A 12,274-nucleotide genomic window follows, 5' to 3' on the forward strand; every position below is an offset into this window, starting at 1 on the left:
TGTTGGAAAATATGTTTTACGTTGACCTTTATAAGTATATGGACTAAATACTTTATAATTTAGTTTATGGATGAAACACTAATTTTTATAATAGTTTAGAAACAAAAAATATATTTAACCATATTTAAATTGAGTATCTTATTTTAATATTCAATGATGAACAAACATAAAAAATCATCGTGATGATCACATCACTCCTAAGATTATGCCATTTAACTTTTAATACTTATCAAAATAAACTAGTTTCCTTGTCTTGATATAAGTTTATTGACATGAAAATTCAAGAGCTTCCACATAAAATACAATAAATGTACACATAAAATTCATATCAATGATAAAACTTGTATAAATTTATGATTATATATTTAGAATGATAGGTAAAATATTGTTTAATTTGTTGATAAAATATTGATACCTACGTTGTTACATAAATCTATATATTTCACTAGTGATTTAGGTCACATCAATTAAAACTTATAATGATGGTGAGAGGTGTTAGGCCTCGTTAAATGCACCCAAACCCCACCTGTTTAATCCCATTAAATGCACCCAAAAACCCTGCTCAGATGCATTAAAAACGCACTCAACTCTGACGCACTAACGCCAGGTGTCAATAATAGAAGATTCGGAAGTCAGTTAGTGGAGTACAAGTGTCAACAGGAGAATGCACGACCGTTTGGACGTGGGGTAAACAAACATGATTTCTGAAAAACCCTGCCCACTCTCTTCTGCATGCACCTTCCCCTCCCAAACTCTGACTTTCCATTTCCTCCTCCTTCTCTCTAGAAATTCCCCTTCTCTCTACTGTAACTCACTCTTCTCTGCTCCGATCACCGTTCAGGCACCGTAGAAGGATTCCCGACGTCGTGAGCTTCATTTTGGACCGAACAGTTCCAGATTCCGAAATTGGTAAGTTTCTCTTCTTCGTCGAGCGTTCTTGGGTTACATGCAAAACCAAGTTCTGGTTGCATGCAGGGATATAGTCTAAGTTATTCTTGATTTTTTATGTGGTTAGATTTAGTTGCAAGAGTTAAGTGATCCTTGAGGGTAGAAAGCTGTAGACGGGCGAACCCAAAATCTTACGTTTAGAACGTTCACTCACTGATCCAGGTAAGGGAAGCTTATTCAATTTAATTCGTATGTTTGTATTGTGCTGTATGGACGTTCTGTGAGTGGTATGAAGCATGAATTTGTGATATTTGATTTTTGGTATATGGTTATGATTATAAGCTGATGTATGAGAATTATGAAATGTGCTATGATATGAGTATTTGAAAATATGAGATTTTATGCTGAGAAATGAGTTTAATGTAAATGAAACTTTGAATATACATTCCCTATGATAATGAACATTCGTCATTTAACGGTCCTTGACCGTTCGGTGATTACTAGTAAACTTCTTTGAAATTGAATTCTTTCATTTGGGAAGAATTTTAGTTGAGGACGAACGCCCTTGGACAATAGTTCTACGTTTGAGCGTTCGGCCAAGCGTAGATGGTCTGAGTGTTATGTGAGGAATTGAGAAACTTGTAAATATATATCTGGACACTTAGTCATTCTTAAACCTCTCTTCACCATCCCGTATTATATTTATTAATATTACTATTTCTATCACGAGTTCAAATCAGTGATGGGTTCAGACCCAAAGCGTTCGTTATGAGTGGCGCTCGGTCTTATACCGAACGCTCGTGCTCGTCTTTAATTATCAAACATGTGGAAATAGCGTTCGTCCAAATTCAGTAAATCCTTTTACCGTGTTCGGTCATTGACTGGAAGTCGGTTTCTGTAAATTGAAATATTCTAAGTATGGTTTTCAATCGTCTTGAGGGGCCTATATCCATTGGATCCGGCCTAGAGCCTCTGTACTTAAACTATTCTTTGAGTATGGATATGAACTTACGAGAGTCAGTTCATTCAACTGACTCAAATGGTAAATGACGTTTGTCATATACGGTATTATTGTAGTCGGTTTTATTCTGTTCTGGAACGGGGGATTCCTCGGTCTCGTTCCTCACGTTCGTCCTCGTTATGAAGAGGGCTGAACGTTCGTTATTTTATGCACTTAAAACGGATGACGAAAATGATATTAAATTGAAAGATTATAAATGATGAACAGTATATGAGATGAATAAACGGTTGTGGATTTTGAACGAGCGTTCCAGGGAGCGACTCTTAGATGAAAGTTGGAATTTGTAAAGTATGAATGTGGACAAGCTTAGTTGACGATTCATCCTGATGTTCCGTGAGTGCTCGTCCTCATGTAGAGGGGAGTATGTCATGTGTGGGAACGGCAGGAGGTCCTAGTCCTTAGAGGTACTTTGGATGGAACGGACTAACCTCGGGTGGCAGCTGATGAGAAATTCCAGTTACTACACCACCTGGGTGCACGAACGTCGTAGCTACACAGAATTCATACAGTCTGGACAGTCAGTCTAGTATCAGGAATTGATTGAATTGTATATCGGAATATATTTGATATGTTTGATATGTTGAGAAATGCATGTTATTCCTTGAATTAAATTAAGTAAGCTTACCCTGCGTTTTTCATTGTGTTGTCCTGTATCTGTACGTCCGTCTTGTCTTTGCAATGATCATCCGTGTGGATGTGAGCAGATGGTGATGCGTTACTGGAGGAGACGCTGGAAGAAGGAATTTTGGAGGAAGAGAACCTCGTTGATGTAGAAGTGAAGGCCAAACAGTAGTCCGTTCGGTTAATTGTTTAGTTTAGTTATTTTAGCTAGTTGTCTTAGAACGACCACTTCCCCTTTTTCTTGATTTAACCGTTCGGTATTTTGTTTTGTAAACCGTTCGGTCAGGGTAACTTATGGTACATCTCATTATTTTGTAACTCGCTTCTTGTAAGGCCGTTCGGCCACGAGCATACTTTAACTTTAGTGTAAGACTGAATTGATATGTTAATTAATGTGACTATTCTATTTGTATGGTTTATTACTGTATTTATGGGATGTTACAAGAAGAATTCTTGTATTTTATGACTTATGCATGTACAACATGAGTTATGAGTTATGAGGAACTCCCCCGATTAATTATCTTAGAATTGTTTGTAAATTTAATTTTTGTGTATTTAATCAAATGTCAATATTTGATAGAATATATTTAATATTACTTTTCTAAAAAATGTAAGTCTTGAAAGTTTTTTATGAATAGATTCATATGTAAATTTTACGAATTTTTTATATTGATATTTTGATTAAGCTGATTTTGTTTTTTTAATTTAGTAATCATAATATTTCCTTTTATGTATATTTTTTTAAGTTAAAAATTCATTTTAATAGCTTATCTTGAATGTGCAAGTAAAATGTCTAGAAGCTAATAGACTTTTTTTTAACTATACTTGTATAATTATTTGTATACATTTTATATATATATATATATATATATATATATATATATATATATTTGCAGAAATTAAAATAATTTGTTTACCTATATATAAGATCTGATATGCGAATTCTTTACAAACTAAAAAGATTGTATAAATATACTAAGATAAATTAAAAAATAAAGGATTTATGATTAAAATAAAAAGGGAAAGAAGTTAAGTATAAAATTTGTTTTAAGTTAAGAGAATAGTACGATATTTATAAAAATCATAAATAATTAAATCATAAATTTTAAGATTAAGAAAATTTGTTGAATTTTTGCGTTTGTATAAACGACACAAAAGAGAAAGAGAGGAGTACTTTCCCAATAACTAATCCAAATTGTCGAATTTTGTTTTCTTTGAGAATCTTTCGTCACTCTCCTCTTTGAGAAAGAGAGGAGAACTTCACCTCAAGCTGATTTTCTGTTTCTATTCTATACTGCTATTAGAAATATCTTATGAAATATGAATTATGATGTTCTATAATACAAAGAATTATATTTCTTAATTTTTTGAGAAAAGAGTTGTCTTAATACTAATTTATTAAGAAGAAGAAAATAATTTTTAAGATACCGTTTTTTAAGATTAATTTCTATATTTTTCTGTCGAGACATAAGAAAAACGTTTTTATAATTAAAAATAATACAATGCACTGATGATAACTTTATCTTTATGTAGATTAAATCTTACAAATGCTAATCCAAGTCACAAGCACACTAGTTAAAGAATTCAAAGATAAATTTTTTAATTAAAATAAAAAATAAAATTATTATTTTTTAATACATAATCACACTATTTTAAAAAAAAACTATTAATAGTCACACGTGTCAAGTTATTGTTGAATCTCGATTTGATTACTATAATTATTATTTTAATTCAATTTAGTGTTTTTTTTATTTAAACTGATTTTTTTTTCAAATTAAAATCAAATTTAATTTTTATATAAATATTATACTAATATTTAAATTAAAATTGATATTTTTATTAAATATTTTTAATGAAATCATATTTATTTAAATTTATATTTTATATTAAATTTTATTTAAAATTTGTTTTAAAACTTTAAATATATCTGTGTTGATATTTTATTTCATTTAATTTTATATTATTTGAATTTAATTTTTAAATAATTGTATATAAATTTATATTTTAAATATTTGTATAACATTTATTAGTATTACGTAAATGATCTAATTGTTATCTATTTTAAAATGTAAGAACTCAATTTAGATGTATGAGTTGAAATTTTCGAACAATTACAACGAGAAAGAAATTGTTTTAACCATAATTTAATATCATGATCTTCGATAATGGTGACTTTGAAACACATGCCTATAACTATAACTTAAGGGACAATCCAAAACAGCTCCACCAAAACCAAGGTTTGAGCTTTGTGAATCCAAAGTGAAGAAAGGATGGCAAGAGAACGGTCCTTTTACAGAGATTTTCTGCCAATTTTGGTGCTTCTTGGCACTGAATTCAATGACATGGGTTTACTCACACTCTTCAAAGTAGCCTCACTGCAAGGATTGAACAGCTATGTCTTTGTGGCCTATGCTTATGCTGTTGCAACCACTGTGCTTCTTCCTGTCACTTTTTTCCACAGAAGGTTTGTAGCAAATCATCATCAATGATACAAGTATTGTTTATCTTGAACTTATGTTTGAAGGATTTTATCAGTTACCATGTTGTCTGTCTTATGTCCCTTTGCAGATCAAGGGTGGTTCCTCCACTCAGTTTCTCCACAGTATCCAAAATAGTTCTTCTTGGGGTGATAGGGTAAAGGAACTTACCACACTTTTCAAAGCCTTTTCATATCAGTTTTGTCACTGTTGTTGTTAGTTAGATGTGGTCCAAGGATTCTCATACAAACATTTGATGATTTTGCTGTTCTTGTTTTGTAATTTGATGGTCATGTGTTGCAGAAGTTCATCTCAGATACTGGGTTATGCAGGAATCAGCTATAGTTCTCCAGCTCTTGCTTCATCAATTGGCAATCTGGTGCCTGCTTTAACCTTTATCCTTGCCGTAATCTGCAGGTTCACTCCCCTTGCTTTTTCAATTTCTTTATTTGAACTATTTTATTAGTTTTTCTCCCACTTGAGGGTATTTTGTTATATTCTATGCATCGAAAACAACTAGAAGTAATTTCAAAGTCTATGTCATTTTCACATTAAAGAAAAGAGTCTCTGTCGTATGCTTTCTTTTCATACACGCTTCTCTTAAATAAAGCTAAGCATATTTGTTAGTGTGTGAAAATGCCATGGTCAACTTAGAACCCCACCAATTTATTCAATATTCTCAGATTGATGACTATACAAAGACTGATTAGAGAAACCCATCTGACTGTGGACCAAGATTCCAATTACTATTCAAAGTTCTCAGATTGGTGATCTTATTTCATCAAATCAATTGTAGGAATTAAGCTCAATGTGATCTTTGAAGAAAATGGTTCTGAACTGTTAGTAAGTTCATGATATTAACCACTAAGAATGAATATCTCAGTCTTCTTTTGTGGACTTATTTTGTTTTCTGTTGTCCTCTTATGACTGCAACTAAGGATGGAAAAGTTAGCTGCTAAAAGTAGGAGTAGTCAAGCTAAGGTAATGGGAAGCATAATATCAATATCAGGTGCATTTGTTCTGACTTTCTACAAAGGACCATCAATCGTCAATGCTCACAAACATCTTTCCTTGTCACTTCAAGATCAAATTAACTTTCTTAAATCAGAGGATGCTAGCTGGGCCACTGGTGGCATTCTGCTGATAGCTGACTACATTCTGACTTCAGTATGGTACATTTTAGAGGTAGGGTCAAGGTTTTCTAAACTAAGGTATAATTTAGAAATTAAAGTGGATAATTATCATGGTTTATAAGATCATAAACTGTAGAATTTAGTTATTTTGCACTTTAACTTTGGAGGATCCACATTATTTTTGTGAATACATTTCTTGCTACTTCATATGGAAAGCCTTAGAATCTTAGTTCTAACATATTTTAATTCCTTTGCAGGAGGATATCTTGAGAGTGTTCCCGGATGAACTTACTCTAGTCTTGCTTTACAATGTCACTGCCACAATATTCACTGCAACTGTAGGTTTATTTGCTGAGCCAAGTGCTAGTGCTTGGAAAATAGGTCTAAATGTTTCACTGATCTCCATTGTTAGCTCAGTAAGATATCTTGCACACTGCTGTTTCTCTTAAACCAGAAAGATACACCTTCCTTTGCTTGTGTATAAATGTTTCCATTGATGATTCTTTTTTGTGCATTTAGGGACTATTTGGAAAGTTAATGAGCAATGTAGTTTATGCCTGGACATTGAATTTAAAGGGGGCTGTCTTTGTAACATCCTTCAGGCCACTTCAAATTGTGATTGCAGTTGCAATGGGTGTTTTGTTCCTTGATGATACTCTGTACATTGGAAGGTATGATGCTACATCAAATATGTGTTTGATTCTTGCTTAAAACATGGGGAAACACTTGTCCACGTTATTATGATGAACAATGAAAATTCAGTCTAACAAAAATTGTACTTGTTGGGAATGTGCTTTATGAAAATGTGAAGAAATGAAACTCCACTAAATGGTGTGGATGCAAGTGGATTAGAAAAATCTAGGATGAAATAAAATAATAAGATTGAGTTAGCTAATGTGAAGAGCCATGATGGTGTCGATGAACTCAATTGAGATTTGTGAATAAATCTGGAATAAAATGATTAGCTGGTAGTAGATTGGTTATGAATGGCATGGAACTGGTGAGGAATCCTTCCTCAAATATCTTACTTTGTTTCTTATCTTATTATTGGAAGTCCTACATCGACTAGAGATAAGACTAATATAAATATAAAGTATATAAGTGGTTGCAAACCTCACCTTCCAAGCTGGTTTTGTGGAGTTGAATTAGACTTAAAGTCTACTTCTTAACATGGTAGTGCTAATCTCTTCCCAAATTTCCTAATCTGAAAATGGAACAATTAATAGATAAAACAGATCCCCAAATTCTAACTATCCTAATTTTTTTGGCAATTTTCTTGATGATTTGTGATTTTCTACTGACAAAAGGCCATTTCAATGAGATACTATCAGTAAAATTCACTATGAGATACTATCAGTTCTTTCTAACACTGACAACATTGACATATACATAGTACAATTTAATAACAGTTTGTCGATATGTTCATTTGTGTACATTTTTTGTCTGCCTTTTGCAGCGTAGTTGGAGCCATAATAGTATCGATTGGCCTTTATGTTGTGTTGTGGGGCAAGGCAACAGAAGAGATTGAGGAAGTTGTTGGTGGCTTGGAATCACTAACTGCTGAGAATGTTCCTCTCTTGCAAAACCAGAGAACTGAAACATCAGAAAAGAATGTTTAAAACAAAAATACAAACTCTTCCCACTTTTAACATCATAGAAAAACCATAAAAAAAAAAACCCATTTTCTTGCATAGAACAGCAAGAGTACATAGTTCCATTGTTCCCCAAGATGATTCTGAGCTGCTTACACCTAAGTGAAGTAAATGGAAGATTTTCATTGTTAACACAGCTTGCTGTTACTTATGATGTACATAGTGTGGTTTGTCATAGAATCGAACCTACACTGTTGTTTACACAGAGGAGTTGTAACTTTTATTCAAGTGGTTTAATGGAAAAACAGACATCTCTCTCTAAAAATGTCAGATAACGACATGTATGTACACATGTAACATGAATGTATTTAAACATGGTGTGGTATAATTGACAGGTAACTACACTCCCTAAACACATGGGTCAAGTATTAGATCAATTTTGTGTGTGTGTGGAAAAAAACTATTGGTAAAATATCAATCCTCGAATGGATTTTAGTCTTTTAAGAACTTCATAAAAAAGGAATGACTTTTTTCCAAATGATCATAACTGCAACTGGAGTTACTTTGGACACTTTTCAACATCTCAGCTTTTTTGTTTGGTCTATCAAAAGGATGGTGGAAGCACCTCAGTAAAGATCGCAAAGGTTGATAAATATTGAAAGCAATAACCTACTCTTAGTAGTGGTAAAATTGGCTAATGAATTGAAACTATTTACTTGGTGTCTAAATATGCTTCGAGCATACTTGTCCAATGCCGTGTTTGGCTGATGCAGAATCAAAGAAATGAAAAAGTGCAAGACAGCAACTTAGCACAAAAATGAGTTGAGTTGAGTATCCAAATGATTTACTCTATATAGTTGTGCCACGGTGGTCCTCCACACTTGAAAGTGTTCCTTACTAATATTAGTCCAATTTATCTATTAAATATAATCATATATAAGGTCAAGTTAAAAAAGGTTAAATCGAGTTAGACCACTATAAGACAAAATGCAATCGAGTTGGCCAAACTTATGAACAGTTGGGCCAAGTTGGGTCCAAGCAATACAAGATTAGATTGGGTTGAACTCAAGACAAGTTAGACTAGACCACATCAAAGTCAAACTAGAAAGGAGTCTAAGTTGGGTTAGATCCAACCTCAAGTTGGATTAAACCTAAGTCATGTTCAGTTAGATTAGACTTAAGTTAGTCCAAGTCAAGTTAGGTCAAGGTAAATTGGCTTGAAAAGTCTAACTGAGACGGGTTAGGCTTACATCAAGTAAAGTCTAAGTCAGGTTAAGTCAGATAAAGTCGAAGTTGGATTAATTCAATGGGACCAATTCACATGAGGTTGAGTTTAGCAAGGATAAGTCCATTTTAGACTAAATTAGATTAGATCAAGCAAACGACCCAATATAAATATAAATATAAAAACCTAATTCTATATAACCTAATTAAAATATACCTATATTTTAAATTCATTTCATTTTAATAGATTTGGATTAGATCCATTTGAATTTGAATTTTAAAAAATACAATCACCCTTTAACATAGTGGTTAAGTAGTTACTTCCTTTTTCCATATATCATTACGCATATCCCAATCCTTTTGTGAAAATTTAAAATATTCTGAGTGGCTTCAGAAAATTTGTCCATAGTTATATTTAAAACATTATTAGTGGCTTGAGAAAATGGCTACAGTTGTATCCTCTAGCTTTATGTTGAAATTGCATTTTCTATTCTAAAATATCCCTTCCAAGTTGCAACCTAGGCATCTCTATCACCAACTCCCTTCTTTATTTCTGGTATTGTCCAATATTTTGTTAGGCAAACGTCAAGAGGTTAGAAACCAGTCCCTATCCCATTCTTCTTTATTTATACATAATTTAAGTTCTTTGCAGCTTTGATATACCTTTACACAATTATAGCATGGTAGTGTGGGTGACTAACTATTTCATTCATTTCTCAACATAAAAATTAATCTTTACTTATTTTTATTTTTGTTTTATTTTTATCTCTATTGAAAAATAATTATTGTATATATTTTTTTAATATTTCAAATATTAATTAAGTAGTTTTTTACAAAAAGTAAAAATCACAATATAAAAAGTATCATATTATTAAGTACTTTGAATAAATGTGTGTAGAAAATTTGTTTCTAAGTGGACAAATTGATAGATGAATACTTAAGAAAATATCATAAATGAGATGCTCATATACATACAACTTACACAAAAACGTTTTTTAAAACTACAAGGCAAATACAAACCAATTGTTTTCAAATATTGTCCTTGAGATTTGTTTATGGTCATAACATAAGATAACATGAGAGGAAAGTCATGCATAGATAGTTTATAAGAATAATTTCAATATGTGTTGGAATTTCGGTTCATAACAAATCATATATCGATCATTCTGATAAGAAGTTTCAAGGTTTCTCTTCTTCATCTTTACCATTTCAAATTTCTTTGGCATATGATAAATGACATTGTAGACATTAACTATAATAAAAAACAATATGTAAATCATTCTGGACAAAAGAAAAACATTGTGTATTCAACAATAATTTTGTCGTTTTTGAAAAAGAAAATCGGGTAAGATATTGTCCGCTTTAGGTTAAGTCCTCATGAATTTGCTTTTGATATTACTCCAAAAAGCCTCTTACTAAGGAAAATATCTTATGTGTATATAAACCTATGTTTATATCTTGTTTTATCTGATGTGAGACTTTGTTTATACCCAATGAGAAGATATGGAGATGAAAAAGTATACATTTGACAAAGAAGCAACCAAAAGTTTAAAAAAATACACATGAAAAAAATTTCTACTATGACCATGTTGAAAACTAAGATACGAAGAGACGAGAAAGAATATATTTAGCAAAAGATACGTAGCTAAAAGTTTTGCTTAAAAATAAGTGAATTATTAATTTGTGAAGAAACTTAAATAAGTGAATTATTAATTTATGTAATAGGAAAATTTTTCTCAACAAGTAAAAAAATTTCTTAAGAATCGAGAATTTTAAAATAATTATTCGACCGAAATTATACTTTTAGTTTTAAAATTTTGAAGTGAATTTGATTGTAGTTTTTCATTAGGCTTTTCAAATTAAAAAATATATATACATAATTGATCCTTAAACTATAAGAGAACTAAAATAATTTTTAAAAAGCCTCTTGCGTTTAAACAGTAAATTTGAAAGATAATACCATACTTTTTCAAACTTAAGAGGTTAAAGTATTTTTTTTTAAATTAAAACTAGTTTGACAGAGGACTAAAATTATAAATCTCAGTTAGCTTTTTCAACTGATTTAGATAGATTGAGGGGTACGTTGAGTGAAACTTAAAATGCTTCACATCTTGACATGAACTGAGAATAATTTTTGTTTACATATAAAAAAAAAGTATTTTTGAATTTTCCAATTTCAAGCCAATCATACTTAAAGCTAAGATCGTAGGCAAAATCTATAACCATGATTATGACATGAAGGATAAACATCAACCACAATTTAATCATTACATATTAACATTTTAAAAAAGTAAAATATCTTTTTTTTATCACTTTCCCCTTTTCTTTATTAGAAAGAAAAGAATTTCAAAAAAATGGGGAAGGAAGGTCCCTACTTTTTTCCTACTATGCCTTGTTCTTTTCCTACTAAAAGAATATAACAAATTGCAAAACAATATCTATTTCTATTTTATATCCACACCAAATTTTTCTCTTTTGTCTTTTCTAACACATATCAAAATAATTGAGAGTGTGAAGTGGGATAACACCTTTACTCTTTAATGATATGATGGTGTGACTAGAAGAAAGAGAGAAATAAATAGAAAAAGGAAATTAATATAAAATGAAAGAGTGAAAATTAATGATAAATATTGTAAAAATTAAAGATAAAGGAAGATAATATAGATGAAAAGGAAATATTATTAGGTTGAGGAAGGAAAAGATGAAAAAAGAAGATGAATAAGTGAGATATCTGTTAGAGATAGATTGCCACTTTGAAAAAAAATATATAATAAAATTTAGAAAAGGAAATAAGTAAATATTTTATTCTTCTTAAAACACTAAGTAAATAATAATTTGAAGATTTTATTTATTCTTTATTTCATTATTTTCCAATCATTTCTACTTTCAAATAATTTTTTCCAAAAAGAATCTCATCTAGACCTAATTATAGATATGTGGACAAAATATCCAAACGTATTACTTTATCATTTTCTTTCCTTTTTTTATGTTCTGTATCCATTTGGTGAGTTGATATTTCCCAATCATATTCCAAAAATAAGTGTCCCCATAAACCTACTTTAGCATTTCACATTCTATATCCAATTTAATAATTAAGCAAGAAACTATTAAACAGTGAAATTATAAAGCAAAACTTTATCTTGACTTTGTGCTTTCTAGTGATGTTGTGGAGCCATGTCCTATTTGCTAATAGACCCCTTTTAGAAAGTGGCCCAAAAAGTAAAATAATATTAGTTAATGTCCTAAACTACAAAAAAAAATAAAATTAATCTGATGAGTGTACCTCAATTAACCACTCATACTGGATTGTGATAAAGT

General features: G+C 30.9%; 1 protein-coding gene across 1 annotated transcript; it reads left to right on the forward strand.

The window, feature by feature from the left end:
- Positions 1-4,716: 4,716 nt before the first annotated feature.
- Positions 4,717-8,155, forward strand: LOC124826750 (WAT1-related protein At3g28050-like). The gene is made up of 7 exons (XM_047299667.2): positions 4,717-4,994; positions 5,099-5,164; positions 5,311-5,424; positions 5,946-6,192; positions 6,398-6,556; positions 6,660-6,811; positions 7,597-8,155. Exons 1-7 carry the CDS (start codon positions 4,801-4,803, stop codon positions 7,757-7,759), a joined length of 1,095 nt encoding a protein of 364 aa, XP_047155623.2. The 5' UTR covers positions 4,717-4,800; the 3' UTR covers positions 7,760-8,155.
- Positions 8,156-12,274: the final 4,119 nt, after the last annotated feature.

This window comes from Vigna umbellata, chromosome 4, assembly GCF_029865625.1.
Source record: "Vigna umbellata cultivar VRB3 chromosome 4, Vumbellata_1.0, whole genome shotgun sequence".
NCBI classification, from domain to species: Eukaryota; Viridiplantae; Streptophyta; class Magnoliopsida; order Fabales; family Fabaceae; genus Vigna; species Vigna umbellata.

What these genes read in the sequence shown, in the direction of transcription:
- LOC124826750 (XM_047299667.2), top strand. Translation starts at nt 4,801, where the DNA reads ATGGCAAGAGAACGGTCCTTTTACAGAGATTTTCTGCCAATTTTGGTG. An exon ending in CAGTATGGTACATTTTAGAG is followed by an intron (nt 6,193 to 6,397) that starts GTAGGGTCAAGG and finishes ATTCCTTTGCAG; the next exon opens with GAGGATATCTTGAGAGTGTT. An exon ending in TGATCTCCATTGTTAGCTCA is followed by an intron (nt 6,557 to 6,659) that starts GTAAGATATCTT and finishes TTGTGCATTTAG; the next exon opens with GGACTATTTGGAAAGTTAAT.